General features: G+C 45.9%; 1 protein-coding gene across 1 annotated transcript in view; it reads left to right on the forward strand.

Moving 5' to 3' along the window:
• The first annotated feature begins 1,101 nt into the window (after window positions 1-1,101).
• LOC144325933 (paralemmin-1-like) overlaps window positions 1,102-20,749 on the forward strand; it is a 109,303-nt gene continuing 89,655 nt past the window's right edge. The window contains exon 1 of the mRNA XM_077920969.1: window positions 1,102-1,627. Coding sequence (XP_077777095.1) covers window positions 1,583-1,627 — 45 coding nt within the window. The 5' untranslated portion in view covers window positions 1,102-1,582. The remainder of the gene's footprint in view (window positions 1,628-20,749) is intronic.

Genomic DNA, 20,749 nt, shown 5'->3' on the forward strand with positions numbered 1-20,749 from the left:
TCCCTGTGATCTTCGGGTGAAGGGCATTAAGATAATAATAATAATAATAATAATAATAATAATAATAATAATAATAATAAAAAATCAAGCTGTGGATGTCAGTTGACAGAGGAGGAAAAAATCCACCCTGTTGCCCAACAGTTCCCATCCATTTCAATAGGGCTTGCACCATCGCTACTAAATTGTGCCCTAAATCAAACTATGCATACTCTAGCATTTTCCCCCATATTACATATTAGAAATTTTGAATAAACCAAGAGTGCATTATAAGTGGCCTCAGTCCCTTAGGACAGAGCAGCAAGAAAGAATAATTTCACTTAAATAAGCCACACGTTATATGGAGTGCCATGATCCCCCCCCCCCCCCGCGCTCTGAGTGTGTTTTCCTTTTCAACCCAAAATAGCCTGGGCCAAGTTGTGTCTAAGTGGATGGGCGGCGGAAGGTTGTTTAACCCTTTCCCCTCTGATCGTTTTTCAACTCAAAGTTGCTCTCCCCAAGTTGATTTTAAAAACAACAACAACAAAAACCTGTAGCAGGAAAGAGATGAGTTCCCCATATTTCTCCCTGGCTGCACAGGTAAAACATCAGCAAGTGGAGAGAGCAATTTTGAGATGGGAAGAGGGGTGGGGACAGGAGGAGAAGGGGATAAGCTGCCCAGATATATAGCCTACTGCAGGCTGTTTTGGCTTAAAAAATGAACAGAGGAAAGAATCACAGAACTCCACTTAAGCGTCAGTATATAGCAAGCAGCAGACTGGGCATCCCTGCCTTTCTTTTCTCTTCCTTTCCAAATTCACCCATATTGTAACAGTTTAGAGAGATTCCAAATGGCTCAATAGCTGTTGAGTGGCAGAATGCCACATTCTACTATTATTATTATTATTATAACTCCACCTTTCCCTCCACCTCCTCCCTGAATCTCCCTTGCAAAGCTGTGCTGTGTGCCGTAGCTGGGCTGGCTTCCTCTCTCTCTCTCTCTCTCTCTCTCTCTCTCTCTCTCTCTCTCTCTCTCTCTCTCCCCCTCCCTCCCTCCCTCCCTCTCCCCTCCCTTGCCGTTTCATGCAGGTTCTGATTACTATATACGCTGCTGATGTCAAGCCTCCTTGGGTTGACCCAGCACTCCAGAGGAGGAGCGAAGGCGCTGCGAAACGGCAAGAGCTCCCCCCCACCCCAGACACCAACAAAAAATTACAGCCATGCGAGCCATCCCCTTGGACTCAGCTGCTTTCAGAGCACATACATACATACTTGTGTGACAGCAACAGTGCATAGAAGCAGCAGCGACAGCAGCAATGAAATGCAGCTAGCAGCAGCCGTACAGCTGGGAGGCAAGAGGCAGGCAGGCACCAGTCTGGTCCCCGTGGTTGGAATTATCTTCCCCTGAGCCTGTCTGCAGTGTCTCTCCAGCTGTGCCTGCATTTATTATTATTATTATCATTGTTATCACGGCTAGGATCCTGCTTGGCGTTTCTTTCCAAATACTCTTGTGGCTTAACTCGGGCGTGCGACTCCCTGGGTGACTGCAGTGTCTTCTCCCCTCCTCCTCCCTCTCTCCTCTTCTGCTGCATCCTTCTCTCCCAGGATGGCGGAGGCTGAATTGCACAGGGAAAGGCTACAAGCTATTGCAGTAAGTCTGCTTCATTTTCCTTGGCTCTTTTGTCTGTGGATGGGGGAAAGAGAGAGAGAGAGAGAGATTGTGTGATGAGAGAGCAGAAGAAGAAGAAGAAAAGGGTGCTCAGGATTCCAGCACACGCATCGGCTCTGGTGAAGTTGTGCTGAGTTCATCTTTCTTTCATTTGTTTACTCCATTGCTTTGTAGCAAACAGATGCCTTGACTTGTAGAGCATGATAGATCGGGTTCTGATGGATTTGTACTTCCCAGACACCGGCTTTCTTATCATGTATCACGGCATGCTTGAAACACCCGTGGAAGAGCAGAGGAGAAGCAGGAGGGAGAAATACTATTCACTTCCAGCACAAAAATATCAGTGCACTGTGGAAATGGTTGGCAGATGGCTTGGAATCGGAACAGTGGTCACTCAGGGGGGACTGGCTTATTTTATGTTCAAGACAGGTGCAGGGCGTTGTTGTTTTTTCTGGATCAAAGCCTGCAGCACTTTGGCTCAAACAAAAACTGTACCACTGCTGTAGTCATGGTCAGAATTTTTCAGCAAAGTCAAATATAAATCGTATTAATGGTCAGTTTTCAGTGCAAGCATAGGCACGCCTCCCCAGAAGTAAGTCCCACTGAGTTCAGCTCCCTAGTGAGCATGTGTAGGATTGCAGACTAAATAGCTGATCTTCTTGACTGTGAATTGTAACCTCATCTGTTCAGCTTAATAGTTTTCATCAGATGCGTTAGGTCAAGTCAAGACATGCGCTTACGGGAGTTCCGAGGGTTTGTTGCTTTTCGGTAGCAAAGACGCCTTTCACAACAGTCCTCACAACCATTTTTCAACATCCCGAAGGTCCCATAAGTGGGAACCCAACATGCCCACATGAGCTGTAAATGCTCCAGCACATGTAAAGGTTCTGGATAGCACATGTCCAGCACATGTCACCACAATATGGTGTGAACCAGGAAGTGATGGGTCACAATCTTAACATGTATTGGAACATTCCCAGGTCCATTTCCCATGATTAAAAAACAATTCTAATAGAAAATGCAGCCCTTGTATATCTTCACCACAAAAGCACCACTACGTGACTCACTTTTCATTCAGCCTCAAGTGCAAGTTTCTTCACTGACGTTAATGTGAATGGCCCTGTTTGTTTTCTACAAGCGATCATCTCTTGGGGAGGAGAAGAGTAATCAAAGGCGGAGAGTTTGGGCTCCCCTCTTCATTAAGGACCACAGTCCCTTTTTATGTGCCCCAAGAAACATCAGGCAAGAGTGACGAAGGTCACTGAAAGGAGATGTGAGCCCACAGTGTGGTGAAATAGCCCCTGAAAGCATTGTTTTCTGCTTAGGCATTTAAAGTCTAAGTTGCACTGCATCACAGTGATTCCGATCTATTTCTGCAGAATCCCAGACAGTGAAATTAATAATCTGACTCTCAGTACAGTATTTTGAAACTGGACTGGCATTTTCATTTATTTTTAAAAATTGTCTTTGTCTTAAAATTATTCCTAGGGGAAAACTTTAACTTGAATCAAAATGATTGCAATACTCCCAGAGAGCCACACTGTTGTGCTTTCTGCTCATCGGCTATCCCTTCCTGACCTTGTCCTTGAGGTAGCCCATGAGCTTCATCCAACTAACAGTAGGGAGGCTTTCCTCTGCACTTTGTGGAGCTGATATGCTAAATGGAGCAAAGCTACAGGCTCAGAAGGGCTTGGCTCTGTACGTCTGTGTGTCTCAGGTCTGAAGTGAGAAGGCAGAAAATGACTCAGGCCCCTTGATTTTCAGGAACTCTGCCAGAGTGTTGCCAATGATCAACAGATGTTGTGTTTTACTTAGAGCTGCCCCCAGATGGATTCTATATTTCCTTTGTAGGCATAGGAACGGCTTCTGCTCTCGTTACTCTGAGAAGCTGTTTTTCTTAGGTCAGTTAATCCACTAATGCATGCCTTTTAAATTTAAAAATCTGCAGGTCTACTATGCATTAAATCCTTTGAAATTCTTCCCGGAAAACATCAAAAAGGTTCCACTGGTTGGGGAACAACAACAAAAAAATGTCTGGTGACTTAAAGTGTTTAATATTTTAGCTTTTAAGAAGTAGGCAAGTGTGTGTGCTTTTTCCTTCTAAAACTCGACGCCAAGTCTCCAAGCCTTATGCATAGGGAACTCACTGTGCTTTGAATTAACTTGTTCAATGTACTTTAATAAGGCACTAACAGGCTGGTCTTAAGGTTTGCTGTAAACAGATAAGCAAAGACCGAGGGCTCCTCCAGACAATCTGTTTATTGAGCGTTCATCCTGATTTGCTTGTGCAAAGCTTATGCTTAGAGTCTATCTGGTCTTTATTGTGCATTTGTTCTTATTTGTTTGTACAACGAGCATTCGTTCATTTCCTTGCAAGGTGTTTACACATTTTCCTGCTAACCATTAATTCATTCCACCCTTTTGAGTGCATTTCCCCATTGCCCTTAACAGCAAAAACTGTGCTCCTTTTTAAAAATTCGTTTGATTTGCTAGAGCGGCAGAGCACTGTAGTCCATTTGATTGCACAAACCCAAATTTCTCAGTACGCATTTGAATCCCTCCCACAAAATACTGATAGGCTGGAGATGCCTCAGATGTCACAAGACAGAACACTACTGGTTGGTGGTGGTTGTGGGTGGTTATTAGTGGGAATCAGTAGATGGGAAGCCGTACTTTTGACTCTCCCTCCCCCCGGCACAATTCAGATCACGTTGCTCACGCTGAACTTATCTTGAAATGAATGGAATCCGAGGCCTAGTTCTGCCTGTAGTCCAGTTCAAACAGCTGTGAGCAGTGTCTTCGTAGAGAGATGGGTAAGCAGTCATGTGACTGCCCCTTCTCTCATACACATAATATGGTCCTTTCCCCATTCACAAATTGGTGGGTGCTAAAGTTCAAGGGAAGGATCAGCTGTTCATGTATGTCACTTTTCCATAAGACAGTATCCAAGACAGGTCACATCAAGAGAACTGCATTAAGCATTCAAAATCATAGTACAAACAATTACACATAAATATGATATCAGTAAGGAAATACAAGAATATCAGCCACCCAGCCAAACAATCCATTCAACTAGGTATGAAACCTTACAAATAAACTAACTTATTCCAAGCTTAAAGCCAAACAGGACAGAGCATAAAGCCAGATATGAAAATGCCCTAGACAGAAGGCCAGCTAGCTCCACAAAAGCAGCATAAAACCATCCACAGTTAACCTACAAGCATTTGTTGGGAATCACCCCTCTCACTTGCTGCATCCTCCCCTGATGTTCTCACTTGGGTCTGCTCTCTCAGTCCCTTCCTCATTTCTCACCTACGGAGATACTGTTCCTCTTCCATGCCCCATATTCATTCACATTTTCAACATCTGACTTTCAATGTCTCCCATGCACCCTTTCCAAAACTGTCTTCCAGGCAACAGGCTTCATGAAGCTTCAGGGCAGTGGGGAAGGGCAAGGCAGAGGCATAAGATCCTGCAGAAGGTGGAGCTGTCCTTCATAGTCTCAAATCATCCAAGGCCTGCTTGGGTTGGCGTTCTTTGACAAAGGCCATTGATGATCCGTATTGAATTTATCTACTCTTCATTTCTATGCCTATTTATGCTGGCCCACAGTATGCAATTCGATTCTAATACAGTACAGTAGCTATGCACTTTCTTTCTAGCTTCTCCAGAAGCTCAGTAGTAGAGGATCTTGCCCAGGGTCAATTCTTAGTGTCTCCAGGTAGAGCTGGAAAAATCTCCAGCCTGAAACCCTAGAGCAGCCTTTCTCAACTTGTGGGTCCCTAGATGTTGTTGAACTACAACTCCCATCACCCCCAGCTAGCAAGGCTCATGGATGATGGGAGTTGTAGTCCAACAACATCTGGGGACCCAGAGGTTGAGAACCGCTGCCCTAGAGAGTCAGTGTGGACAATACTGAGCTAGTGGCCAGACACAATATGAGACAATTTCTGAAGTTCCTCACAAGATTAGGAAAACCTCTATGAATTTTGCTGATGCCTTGTCAGTTCAGTCACTGTGCATACTGGTGCATATAATGTCCTTTCAAAGCAAGGGGGGGCAAAACAAGGGGGGGTTAGCCTGAACTCACCGGAACACAGTTCCGGCACCTCTCAGGTGGGATCCAGCACTTCTCAGGCGGGCACCATTGTCATTCTAAGAGAATGAGGGAGGCATTCATGGTGAGTTCTGGCACCTCTTTTTCCTGGACCTCAGTGTCCGGGCTGAATGATGGAGGTGGAGACGCTCCTCTATACCCGAAGGAGCATCTCCACCCCCATCATTCAGCCCAGACACTGAGGTCCAGCTCTGAGGGCCTTCTGGCAGTTCCCTCATTGCAAGAAGTGAGGTTACAGGGAACCAGGCAGAGGGCCTTCCTGGTAGTGGCGCCTGCCCTGTGGAATGCCCTCCCATCAGATGTCAAGGAAATAAACAACTATCTGACTTTTAGAAGACATCTGAAGGCAGCCCTGTTTAGGGAAGTTTTTAATGTTTGATGTTTTATTGTGTTTTTAATATTCTGTTGTTGTTATTGTTGTTAAAAAATAAGGTAAAACAAAAACACAACCACGAATGATACAGTCTTATAGCCACTTATCTGGGTGTTAGCCCCATGAACCACATTTCCTAGTCTACTCAAAAATTTATATAGGCTTGTACTGAAAAACTTTACTACCATCTTTGAAGCAGTAACTGCAATGGGGGGTGGGGGGAATGGTGACATTCCCCAAGTTTTCAGGACACTGACAAGGTATTCTCCAAATCTATTTCATCAAAACTTAGGAAAGGGGGAAGGGAATTGCCCTGTAAATCCACTGAGCATCTATACGCCCTCGGCCATTGCTTCTTGTGAGCAATGGGCACGGGCATTGTTTGGTCATTTCTCTTGTAGGGACCAAACTATATTTTGTGGTTGCCTGAGTGAAAGGACGAATAATTCGTATGGCCTTTTAAACCCAAAGCAATATGGCTTCAGTCTGCTCAGAGGTTTGGAATGTTAGCAATCATCCCCCCAGGAGGTGGATTTCGTGTGCAGATGGCAAACTGATGGCAGGGTGGACAGGTTCAGCCCCATGGCTTTGCAATTTATGGATGGCTTGGTGACCCGGTGAGTAATGTGCATCAGCAGTCATATAAGGATATTCTGCACTGGGTCACTTTTTGAAGGATTCTCACAGGAATCGGGGTAAGAAGCTGCTGCAGCTCCTCCTCTGATCTTTCCCTAGTTTGTGTTCCACTTCCTTGGGTCTCCACAAACACCCACCCACACCCCTGAAAGTATTATAGAGGTATAAAGTAAAGGTAAAGGGACCCCTGACCATTAGGTCCAGTCGTGACCGACTCTGGGGTTGCGCACTCATCTCACTCTATAGGCCGAGGGAGCCGGCGTTTGTCCGCAGACAGCTTCCGGGTCATGTGGCCAGCATGACTAAGCTGCTTCTGGCGAATCAGAGCAGCGCACGGAAACGCCGCTTACCTTCCCACTGGAGCGGTACTTATTTATCTACTTGCACTTTGACGTGCTTTCGAACTGCTAGGTTGGCAGGAGCAGGGACCGAGCAACAGGAGCTCACCCCGTCATGGGGATTCGAACCACCGACCTTCTGATTGGCAAGCCCTAGGCTCTGTGGTTTAACCCACAGTGCCACCCGCGTCCCTTATTATAGACGTATACACAGTGCTATTTTTCGAGAAAAAGAGGTGCCAGAACTCACCATGAACCATGCACACTGCCTTACCCCTGTGATTGAGGGGGCCTGGGGCTGTGCGACCTCAGCATGCCATGTGTGCATGCCCCACGGCATGCACACATGACGTCAGCACGCCCTACAGCATATGTGCATGGTGTAAGCATGCCCCACAATGTGCTTGCAGCATTTGCACATGCCCCGCAATGTGCTGACATCACTCACACACACTTCAGGGCATGCTGACATGTCGTGTGGATACCCCATGGCTTGCGCACTGCTGTGGAACTTGGGGGGGGGGCAGCCCATTCATCAGTAACTGGGAGCCCTACCACTCAGCTCTCTTGAAGTGGCATTGGTGCCCGCCTGAGAGGTCCAGCTGGGGGGGGGGAGCCCTAAGTATGCATTTACTGCAATGAGAATGGACAAACTTTTATTTTTCTACACTTGTGCCCACCTCTTTTTGCAGAGCTTGCCTATGGTTCTCAGGTAGACCCCAGGTGATACTCAAAACCAGACCCACTTAGTTTCAGAGGCAGAACTCTTGTTGCATGCCTTCAGACCAATCTTTGGGCTCTTTAAATTGTGTGTATTATGGTATTATGAATTAAATCATTATAACAAAAGGGGGGGAAACCACTATGTAAAATCACATAGAAACGTTTCGTGCTCTACAGTGCCATCAAGTGTTGCATATTTATAAATGCTGTTTTTTGACTAATGTAGCTGAGTCCCCAGAATGCTACCTTACCCGGCATACCTGCAAACCAAGGAATTACAAAGAAAGAGTTTTGGAGGAGTTTTGGAGAACATATTTCTTTTAAGCAGTAGAACTCCATCACCCAATGGCTTTTCTTCTGTCGCTCAGTAGTCCCCATTGCGCTGTGCAAGTAGTTCCTCCTATTCTAAGTGTGCTGCAAACTCAGCTGCCTATAAGCTGCATACCTCAATTGCACAACACCTGAGTGAATTGATGCCTGGTGAGGCGAGAGCAATCTTTGGGAATGAAAAGAGGGCCTGGCCCAGCGGACCTCAAAGCCAGTTACCTCTTGGCGTCCTTTAGCAGGCAGGAGCCTTTCTGATGTGAAGCCGCCAGTCTGACTATGATGCCTTTACCCAATTGATCAGTTTTGGAGGAATGAATAACTAGTGCAGAGGTACTCAGGGTTATATCTCGCAGCAAGATGCCTATACTGTATAATTAAGATCTTGGAGTGGGGAGTAAAAGCAAGATGTCCGTATAATTTATAGCTGAAATCAGCATTTTTGCAGCATTACTGCACCCCCTTTTTTCTTTTTTAAAAAAGACATTTAGATGGTATGAACAAGAATGATTTCTGAACAGAAATAAGCCTGGACATGGGCAGAACATGGACTCCCAATACTGGAATTGCACTAACAGATTGATCATTAGAGGCTGTAGGTCAAAGGATGAGCTGCCTTGATTAAATCATCTGTCATGTTGCCGCGGTCAACAGAGACAGATGTTTAATATATGCAAGAGGTACCTTGCAAGACTGCCGTTAATGTTTCAGCAGTAGTAGAGAGCATGCTCCGGATCAAGAGCTGTTAACTTATGTAGATTTATAGCCAGCCTCACCACCGAAGGCTTGGCAGAGGTAACAACAGATTAAAGATCTGTATAACATAAACTGGGCTTAAATTATTTAACAGACAAAGCACCACACTCCCCAACCCTCTGCTATCTCAGGGTCACATCATATGTCAGCCTTTTTTGAGCAAGTTATTCTTAAAACATCTCCCTGAAAATGTAATGGGAATGAGACAAACACTGGGAGAAACTAACTTATAGGGACGCTCAATACTACAGGTCAGGCATCAGATGACACATACAAAGACCATAGGCACCTAGAATTGTAGAGTTAGAAAAGACCCCAAGGATCATCTAGTCCAACCCCCTGCAATGCAGGAATCTCAGCTAAAGCATCCAGGACAGATGGCCATCCAACCTCTGGCTGAAAAGCTCCAATTAGGAGAGTCCACCACCTCTTGTGTGAGTCTGTTTCACTGTCGAACAGCTCTTACTGATGAAAAGGTCTTCCTGATGAAGAGTCGGAATCTCCTTTCTTGTAACTTGAATCCATTGCAGTGGTACCTCGGGTTAAGAACTTAATTTGTTCTGGAGGTCCGTTCTTAACCTGAAACTGTTTTTAACCTGAGGTACCACTTTAGCTAATGGGGCCTCCCACTGCCACCGAGCCACCGCTGCGCGATTTCTGTTCTCATCCTGAAGCAAAGTTCTTAACCCGAGGTACTATTTCTGGGTTAGCGGAGTCTGTAACCGGAAGCATCTGTAACCCGAGGTACCACTGTAGTTCAGGTCCTAGCCCAGGCTTCCTCAAGCTCGGCCCTCCAGATGTTTTTGGCCTACGACTCCCATGATCCCTAGCAGTCAGGGATGATGGTAATTGTAGTCTCAAAACATCTGGAGGGCCGAGCTTGAGGAAGGCTAGCCTGGAGACTGGGGAGCATATAAATAAACCAATCCTAACATTTCCTTAAAAGTATTTACTGCTGAGACTAGACAATACATTTACCATATGATCATCTCTCTCTCATATATATATATATATATATATATATATATATATATATATATATATATATGCTTTCGTAGATTTTCACGGGTACAGGAATGCAGGTTTTGGTGTCCTCGGGTGTCTTCCCGTGTAAAAGTTGGGGTGTCTAGGCGACGTTTCGACGAGGTCTCACTCGTCATCTTCAGGCTGGTGCTTTCGGCTTCTTGTTACTGGAACAGAGCAGGATCTCAGTGTTTGAGTTCCTATAAATACTGTTGAGGAGGTGTGGTGTATAGCCTCCAATGTTCTGGGCAGAGAGGAAGTTCCCAGGCTAGTGTGCCTTTTCTTCTTTTGTTCCTTAATTACTTGAGGGATATCTTGAGTGATTTCTTGAGTGATATCCTGAGTACCACTTAGGTGGGTCATTAGGTGTGGATTAGTTGCTAAAGCCTTTGTGTCTTGACCTCTTGAACTTTGTGAAGAGTTTTTCTGAGAAGATGGCTGTACTGCACTTAGTTGTGCTCTGGCTTGGCTTCGTGTATAGGGGCGAGCTGTGGTTTTGTTGCCTGTGCCAGCCAGATCTGTGTAGGGATTGCAGGGGGGTGCAGCATCCGGAGGTGCCACCATGGTTTGGCTACTGGATGGTGTCTGTAATTTATCTGTGGAGAGGGTCTGGGTTTGGGTCTGGTGTGGTTGATTGGTGATGGCGTTCTGTGTGCCTCTGGATCTGGTGTCAGTTTTTGTGGGGAGGGCTAATTTCCAGATGTCTGGCAAGCGGGATGTATCGTCACGCTTGTTCATGTTGTGAGGGTGTTTCTCTATCTCGATGGCTTCCATGATTATTCTCTTGTGGTGATGTTCCATGTTAAAGAGCAATTTGGAATCTGCAAAATTAATTTCGTGTCCTGTTTCTTTCATGTGTTGGAAAAGAGAGGAAGTTTTTTCTTCTTTTTTGACGGCATTCTTGTGTTCTGCAATACGTGCATTTATTCGTCTGTTTGTTTGTCCAATGTACGTGGCTGGGCAGACTTTGCAGGGTATTTCATAGACCCCTTGGTTTTCCAACTGGATTTTATCCTTGGGGTTTCTGAGGATATTGGCTATTTTTTGGTTGGTGCAAAAGGCTGTTTTGATATTGTGTTTATGGAGGATTTTGCTAATTTTATCTGTAGTGCCCTTGATATAAGGAAGGAGGGCCATGCCATTGTTTTCTTCTGTGTCTTGGTTTTTGGGGGGTGTTTCTTTTTGGATTAGCTTCATAACCCTGTTTTGCTGGTATCCATTGGCAATTAACACATTTGAGAGATTCTGTAACTCAGTTGTCAAGTGGTCTTTGTCAGCCAGGCGTTTGGTTCTGGAGATGAGAGTCTTGGCTACGGAGTTTATTTGTGCAGGGTGGTGGTGTGATTGTGCATGTAAGTAGCGGTTGGTGTGTGTTTTTTTCCGGTAGATAGTGTGTCCTAGGGAGCCATCAGGTTTTTTGTAGATTAAGACGTCAAGGAAGGGAAGTTGGTTGTTGGCTTCTATTTCCATAGTGAATTGTATTTTGGGGTGTAGGCTGTTGAGATGTGTGAGGAAGCTATCCAGTTTTTCCTTCCCGTGTGGCCAAATTACAAAGGTGTCGTCAACATATCTGAGCCAAAGTTTGGGTTTGTGTTCTGACTTGTCTAAAGCATTGGTTTCAAAGTGTTCCATGTACAGGTTTGCGATGACCGGTGAGAGGGGTGATCCCATAGGTGCTCCTTCTATCTGTTTGTATCTTTGTCCATTGTGGATGAAGTACGTGTTGGTTAGGCAGTGGTTGGTCAGGTCCAAGATGTATTCGGGGGGATTGTATTTGTTTTGAATGGCTGTCAAGGCTTCATTAATGGGCACTTGTGTGAAGAGAGATACAACATCGAAGCTCACAAGTAGGTCATATATATATGCGTGCATTAAATTACAGGAAAGTGCTTTACAAAAATGGGCATACCAGTCAAAACTATGTGCAAGAATGTATTTATTCTGACATTAAAATTATGACATTTTTTTGTGACGATTGTCAAAAATATAGCAAATTGTGCAGAAATGCAATTGAAGATGGGGGGAAATAGGAAGCTGGAGCATCAAAACTGAGTGGTTTGCCCATCCCTACCTCCAACTATGAATAAATTGAAGCTAGGGTTCTTCTCATCCAGCAAAATCTTCTAGAATGACAAAATAATGTATTAAAGCCTGCCTCTTATTGCAGATCAGCTGCAGATCGCTCACCAATGTGTTTCCTATCACGAGTGCTTTGTTGCTGGAGTCTTAGCTATGTTTAAATCTATTGCTCTGCATAGTGAATTACTGGAATACCAGCCTTTCCATTGCCAAGCCAAAAATATTTCGGCAGCTGACAATAAGACTTCCCTTGTCTTCTAGGAAAGGAAAGCAGGATCAATAACTGATGCACTGTTGCCTTTTGAGGAATCCTGTTCCATGGCAGTGCAGATCTTGTGTGTGACCTTGGGAAATCCACTGAGTTGCTTTGCAGTTTTAAAGTCCTCCTCTGTAAACCTTTGAAAACAAGTTCTTAACATCACAGGGTAAAATGTCTTTGAGTACGGAAAGATGCTCAAATCCTATAGTAACGCGAGCCATTAAGTAGCCATCTCCTCAGAGTCACAAAGCATCCATTGCTGCAGAACGAATAGCAATGTTTACTCCAGTATTTTCCAAATTCAGTTAAGCTGCCGGAGATTTTAAAAATTCAAAAACCAAATTATTTTAATAGTCATGATTTCAACAGCATTTGTAGGGTGCTCTACTGCCTTTTCAAAGTTCATCATTTCAAAGTAAGTAAGTATAAAGTAATTGTGCTTATCCCATGTCACAATAGAAGGCTGTGGCAAAGCAAAGGTGGCACATGAATTCAAGCCCAACCAAATATTAGCTGGAACTAGGACTATAACTGTACACCTTTAGAATAGCTCTAGAATGCCAGCATAGGCTGGATCTACACACAGGAAAAAATTAAGTCATAAATTTAATTGTTATAACCAAAAGGGGGGGGGGACTCTATGTAAAATTGCATAGACAAAGTTTTGTGCTCTACAGCGCCATCTGTCACATGTTTATAATGCAGTTATAATTATATAATTGACTGAGTATAGCTGAGTCCATCATCTAGACCAGGCATAGGCAAACTCGGCCCTCCAGATGTTTTGGGACTACAACTCCCATCATCCCTAGAAAACAGGACCAGTGGTCAGGGATGATAGGAGTTGTAGTCCCAAAACATCTGGAGGGCTGAGTTTGCCTATGCCTGGTCTCGATCCTGTCAGTTCTACCCATGAGGATCACCTGCTTCTGCTGTCCTGGTCTGATCCTTACATGAAGGACTTGCACCAGACATCAGCCAGGTCAGGCACTGGCCAAGGGTCTCGATGGCTCAGAAGGGGCCCCTCACCAGCCTGGCTGAGAAATTTATAGATCCATGCGCTATGGCACTGAATTGTGAGTAAATTAAAGTAGCAGTTGGCAGCTGTAGATGAAAAGTGTGCTTGGCTTCCATTCAGAAGCAGTATTCCCACTCATCCAACATAAAAATACAATGAGAGGGCAGTGAGGAGGAAAATTATAGCTGCCAATATGGCAGCAGTAGCAAAAGAAAAAGGAAAGTATAGCCACATTTGTGTGTGTGTGTGTGTGTGTTGTGTGTTGGAGAAATGGAGATGTATTGAAAACACTGTGCCGTAGGCCCCCTGAAATTTAGTACCAGCCCATAATATCTGCATCAGGCCTTCTGGGTTTTTCCTAGCCCATTCTAGCTCATCAAACTTGGTCATCCCTTATCTGCCTGATTTTCCTATGACTCTTTCCCTAGACTTTCCATGTTCTGCCTTCGTCCAATCAGATTCTGCTATGACTCTGCTTAATCTTGCTTTGGCCTGTCCTTGTCCAGTGTAGACCAGTGTTTTTTTAAAAAATAGTTAGCCATTCTAGCTAGCTAATGGCCTCTCTTTTCTTGTTGTAAATCTAGAAGTGTGAGATCCATTACTCCGAACAATTTCCTGCTTCTCGTGTTTAATTTCTGACCCTATGTCATGGGCAAGTTTATTTTTGCTGTGTGATAATTTAGAATTTCCTTGTCTAAAACAAATAAAGGGCCTTTTGTGTTTGTGCTTTGAAGGAGTAGCTAATGTAATCTGTCAAAGCCTTCCTTTGAGGTCGACTGAGATTGGAACGCTAATATCCTTTCCGTTTTTGGCAAATGCCTTCACATGCTTTTAGATATATTTCTTTTAAATAGCTGATCAGATTGTGCAATGCCACTATGGCCCCGGATACTACAGTTCCATTTGCTGTGTGTGGCTTTTGTTAAGGGTCTGGCATTGATTTCTTCTCTTAGGGGTCCAGAATGTCGTAGCGAAATGCACCCCAGTGTTCCGATTTGCAAAAAACAAAACAAGCACACCCACACACCAACTCTGATAAAAATTAAGGGCCCCATTATTGCTTTTGTGTATTCATGAAGACCTCACTCCTGTTTCAGGCAGGCAGGTGATACCAAACCAATTAAATCCTAGTATGCCGGACACTTGGGTGGCAATGGGCAAAAAAGACGAGAGAAAATGCATCACACACAAAAGAGAGTCTAAAAGAGGGGACCTACCAGGTATGAGCCACTGTGGCTCATCAGGCCTGACACTCCGCCAAGTCTGTGCCATATGCATATGGTATATAGATGCAAATTTAGAAATAATTGCTGTAATTTAAATAGAAATAGTAGACATCTTACTGATAGGGAACAAAAATGTGACTAGGTGTTCTGTGCTGCCTGCTCGTTTTACTGACCAAAGCCCCAAGTGCGCCTTTTTATGGGTCTTTGCCTTTAAACAGGACTTGATCAGATAGCCCTTCAAATCGATGACACCTTAAAACAGAGGAATGTCCTCTGACAGCTGCAGAGAAACATCCTCTGTGAAGTAGGACACACGGTCATCCTACTTGACACTGAGGCAACAATTGTCAGGAGCGAGCTGCCAGTAAAACACATTGTGCAAGTTGGAGTTGACTCTTTTTAGCAAAAACACAATCTGCATAGACTTGGCGGAGCATCAGGCCTGATGAGCCACAGCAGCTCATACCTGGTAGGTATGGATCAGTTATTGAGACTGAAAGTCCTCACAGCCATCTCCTCTCCTGAGTTTTCCCCCAAGCAATCCAAGACTGAGCCTGTGTGAAGTTAACCGCTCTTTTCATGCCTCTTCTGGTTCTGGGAGGGGAGCTTCTGCCACTTCACCAGCCTGACTCATCTCTACCTCTTGGCCTCTCTCCTCCCCTGTTTCAGCTTCTGCTTCAAACCATGGAGTTCTCTCTGCCACAGACTCCCATCTCACTAAGCCCTCTTACCTCTTCAGCTTCTGACTCTTCCTCCTCCCAGTCTTTTCCCTCTGACTCCTCATTGTTGTCCCACCACCAATTCCTGGGCTCTGACCCTTCTTCCATTGGGGCTTCCCAAGCTAGTTCCTTCCACCATTTCTCTGTATGGGGCATTTTCAGGGAGAAGCAGCGGACAGGGTGTGGTGTTTAATACCTTTTCCAACACTTGGCTTGTGCCCTCCATTTGGAGTAGGGGTTGTGAACTGGTGGACCTCCAGATATTGCTGGACTACAATTCCCATCATCCTTGACCATTTGGCCATGCTGGCTGGGGCTGACAGAAGTCCAACTTATTCTGGAGGGTCACAGGTTCTCTGATTTTTAAAAAAACAAAACATTTCTGATCTTGCCAAATCTTGTTAGGAGAGCTTTCCCAGCGCAAATTGATTTTTGCTTGAAAGCTCATGCTGCAGCTCCTGGTGGCATTAGAATAGTCAGTGTTCTGCAATCAAAATCAAATCAGAGCACATTTAAAGAATTTGGTGTAAGCTCTTAAGAACCATTGTGAGTCTGGGCTTTGCATGCTTGGTATTCTTTGGGTACAATACTCTAGTAATCAGGTAATTTCTCCCTTCAGGGAAAAATGAGCACATGTACTTAGTCAGAGTGGGTGGTTATTTCAAGAGGCAATTCTGGCCACATTAAAAACCATTTCTGCAGTTAAAAGCTATAGAAGAATTTCAGAGCAGCTTGCATAACAGAGTGTACAAAGTAGTAATTCTCCCTTCTTCTCTGTAGATTTGTGTCTTCACTCCATGTCAATTTAGTTAGATATTAGATCAGTTGTTTTTATTACCTGTGCGAAACAATCAGACGAAAACTCTAATGGGTTTTAAAGATGGAGAATGCCACAACACATTTTACCATGTGGGTATCTATTGCTGAAAATGTAACTCAGGGTTAAGGAACTTTTCACCCTCCAGAAGTTGTTTGACTCTCCCTTGTATGAGTGTTTTACATGTGAGGAAACAGAATGCTGGAATATGGATGTGATTTGCCGACACCGTAAGAGAAGAGGGGAAGGAGTGATCATAAACACAAGGCTCTTTCACATAAAGCTAAGCCATAGTTTAGTGTTAACGTACAAATACAGCCATGATGTATGTTTGTATAGACTTGGCAAAACAACTTGGTTATTGGTAGCTAACATAGGGACCTCCAGATGTTGCTGGAACACAATTCCCATCATCCTTGACCATTGGTTTTGCTGCCTGGGGCTGATGGGACCCCCTGGGTTGGATTACTGCAATGCGTTATTCATAGGGCTGCCTCTGGAGACAGTTCGGAAGCTTTCGCTGGTGCATAATTTGGTGGCCAGGTTGCTCACCTGGGACAAGATGGTTTGAGCATATCACACCAATCCTGGCCTGACTGCCAGTTCATTTCCAGGCCCAATTCAAAGTGCTGGTTTTGACCTATAAAGCTTTCACTGGGGTGAAGGAAGGCATCGTGACACCTGGGGCGGGCATCACGACGTAGGGCGCATGTGCAGCATTGCTACGTACAACGCATGCGCCATACGTAGCGACGCTGCACATGCGCTGTATAGCGGTTTGCTGCCGGCGCCACTCCAACACTGTACGGACAGTGCCAGGATCCCTCCGTCGCCTCTGCAGCTACAAACGGAGGATCCTCCAAAGGCAGCGGCGGCACGATGGCTCCTCACGCCGTCACGAGCCCCCGTGTGGTGACTTCTTGTCACCCCCGCAGGCATGGAACCCAGGGAGTACCCATGCCCCCCCATTGCAACACCACTGCTCAGGACTGCAATACATCAAGGACTGACGCTCCCCATATATAAACTGTCCTGGACATCTGAGGTCCTTCTCTGTGCTATTCCTCTACGTGAGGTCTGGAGGCTGGCAACCCAAGAATGGGCCTTTTCTGTAGTGATTGCCCATTTGTGGAATGCTCTGGCACCTTCATTATATATGCAGGGCCATCTTAACCATAGGCGCCAGGGGTGTGGGGCACCCGGGCGCCAGGTTCTCAAGTCCACCACGCCTAGAGTCCGGGGCCCGAGAGTTGGAGTCCAGGGAAGATCCCGCCCATCGGTCAGAGCACCGCAGTGGGCTCTTCTGCTGCAGGTGGCTCTGCACTGTGAGTTCAGGGGAGAGCGAGCCAGCCAGGCTCTGAGACGGCTGGCCAGCTCTGCCCTCCTGTGCACCTGGGATTGGTGTAGGGCCATGGAGAAGCCTGCCCAGTGCACACTGCTTACACCACGAGGTGCCCGGCTTCGCTCAGTCACCAATGCCAACGTCTCAGGCTGGTTTCTTGCGCTGGGCTCTTTAAGTTTCCTGTTATCTTTTCCTGAGCAGAGATGAGCATGGTGTCAGCTCCCTGAAAAATGGTCAACAGCTCTGGGCACCCTGGCACCGCATATGCTTAAGACAGCCCTGTATATATGCTTAGGCACCAGACGAAAACGTTCCTCTTCAACCAGGCCTTTGACTGATTAATATCCAACAGCCTTTTAAATGTATATGTGGGAAGGGATCATTATTGTTTTGTTATTTTGGTTTAATTATTTACTTGATTTTCATCCAGTATTTTATTCTGTGAACTGCCCTCTTTGTGGAAATAAATAAATAAAGGCAGATCGGTAAAGGTAAAGGACCCCTGGACAGTGAAGTCCAAAGGTGACTATGGGGTTGCACACTCATCTCGCTTTCAGGTTGAAGGAGCCGGTGTTTGTCCACAGACAGCTTTCCGGGTCATGGGGCCAGCATGACTAAACCACTTCTGGTGTAACAGAACACCGTGACGGAAACCAGAGCGCACTGAAACACCGTTTACCTTCCCGCAGCAGCAATACCTGTTTATGTACTTGCACCGGTGTGCTTTCGAACTGCTAGGTTGGCAGGAGCTGGGACAGAGCAACGGGAGCTCACCCCGTCGTGGGGATTCAAACTGCCAACCTTCTGATTTGCAAGCCCAAGGGGTTCAGTGCTTTAGACTACAGCGCCACCCACATCCCTTAAATAACTAGCATCCAGCAATATTTGGGTGACACCACAAAAGCTATCCCTATATTACATGTTAGAGACACTATATGGATTACAACCAGACAGATACAAACAGGTGTCCGTATGCAAGGTGGAGCTATAGAGTCATAAAATACCTGCGTCATGCAGATCAGGTGTGTCTTAGCAAATTTGCTTCTCTTTTCCTCCTTGAGTAAGCTGACCTATTTCATCTCGAGGGCTTTTTTTGAAACCTCTGGTGTAGGAAACCGGCCACTTTAAAGGTTTCTATGAGCTGTGAAACTTCTGGAATCCGAATTCTTTACTCTGGCCGACATCCTAGAAGGCTGTCTGTGCTTGGGCTTGACATTCTTGAAGTGTCAGGGCCCAAATAGCTTTATTCATTGGTCGCAGGAGAGCCCAGCAGTCCACTTGGAATTGCATTGCCTCATAGTGGGTAGCGGTGACTTCCACTCTGTCTGGTGTTTTGACTTCTGGAGCCGAATGGCACAGCTGTATAGCAGCTGTGTTTCATTTATGTTTGAGAACAAGGCCCTATTGTCCGTCTCAAATATAATTTACCCCCCTCCCTTTCTCCCACGCTCCTCATTCATTCTTATCCACCCTGATTTCCTATACATTTTTGGCCGCTTATGGGAAAAGTAGCAACGGAGAGAGACGTTCGCACTACGAAGTCTGACATTCACATATTGTCAACATCTATCAGGAAGAAACTGCAGTCATGTCTGCATTTCTTTTGGCACAAGCCAGAAATACAATAAATTGGCTCAGAAACTGACATAATTGGGAGTGGAGTCCTTTCCGTATGTTTTCTGTACATAGAATGCATATGTGATTGGGGGGGGTGGCGTGGTGGCAGGATCTGCCCCACACCCACTTACTTCTTATCAATGTGGAAGCAAATACGTGTACACTTGGATGCATGTATTATTGCACCAGGCACTTAAGTGCGCATGACCAGGGTTTGAAACTGTGCTCGGCCTGTGTGCATACAGCAAGACAGTGTGTTGACTGTGGTGAGGCCAAGCTATCAGGGATATGACTGAGGGGCCTGGGGCCAGCAAGCACGGTCCCAATCTACCCATCACATGAGGGCTATCAGGTGAGAGGGATCAAGTACCCAAATAGAGCTATTGTGCTATATTGTGAATAAAGTTCCTACTGCCTCACAGTAGCAGAGCTAGCCACTCGGGCACCCGGAATGGCGTACATGCTGTGCACCCAGAGGGTGGGGTGACCTGACCGGGGGGGGGCAATCGGTGCAGTGATTGGCATCCAGGGGGGCAATCGGCACAGCAATCAGCGCCCAGGGGGGCAGTGCGGCGATCTGCCCAGGGGGGATTTTGTCAACCCCCTCAGGGATGACACCTGGGTGGGCCGCCCCCACCGCCCCCCTTCCTACGCCCCTGCCGCTTCGCATCCTTGCCTTCAGCCATCAACTCACTAACTGACTTTAGGCAAGCCAATATCTCTCAGCGTCATATCCACAATACACAGATGATAGGTAAAGGTAAAGGTACCCCTGCCCGTTCGGGCCAGTCTTGCCAGACTCTAGGGTTGTGCGCTCATCTCACTCTATAGGCCGGGAGCCAGCGCTGTCCGCAGACACTTCCGGGTCACGTGGCCAGCGTGACAAGCTGCATCTGGCAAGCCAGCGCAACACACAGTAAGCGCAGCACGCTGGTAAGCGGTCCCTATTTATCTACTTGCACCCGAAGGTGCTTTCGAACTTCTAGGTTGGCAGGCGTTGGGACCGAACGACGGGAGCGCACCCCGCCGCGGGGATTCGAACCACCGACCTTTTGATCGGCAAGTCCTAGGCGTTGAGGCTTTAACCCACAGCACCACCCGCGTCCCTGAACTAGCTGGCTCTGAGACGGCTATACACATACTATACACAGATGATAGCATAGGGCTTTTGTGTAGGTTGCTGAGATACTCTGATGGATAGCTGAGACAAATACTAAACAAGGCTTTGCAATGCATGTGTTGATCAGAAAGGAGGCCCACTGAGTTCAGTGGAATTTACTTCCAGGAAAGTGAATTCAGCAGGCGTGGACTTGGTCTTTCAAATTTCAGCAGCGCCCTGTGCAAGGCCAAAATAAATACAGTCGTGGTTTTTCAACAGCTGAGTTCCCGAACGTTTTGGCTCCTGAACACCGCAAACCCGGAAGTGACTGTTCCAGTTTGTGAACTACTTTTGGGAGCTGAACATCCAACAGGGCTTCCGCGGATTCCGGTTGGCTGCAGGAGCTTCCTGCAGCCAATCAGAAGCTGCGCTTTGATTTTCGAACGTTTTGGAAGTCGAACTGACTTCTGGAATGGATTCCGTTAGACTTTCAAGGTACGGCTGTAACGTCGTTTTGTTTTTATAAGGTATTAAAAATGATCCCTAATTAATGCTTTTTCTCAATATACTGTTCTGGGGTTATGTGTTTGTGTGTGTTTAAAAATAATCTTGAATGGGCCTTGACCCTTGCAGTGTCC

Source organism: Podarcis muralis, chromosome 17, assembly GCF_964188315.1.
Source record: "Podarcis muralis chromosome 17, rPodMur119.hap1.1, whole genome shotgun sequence".
In the NCBI taxonomy this organism is placed as follows: domain Eukaryota; kingdom Metazoa; phylum Chordata; class Lepidosauria; order Squamata; family Lacertidae; genus Podarcis; species Podarcis muralis.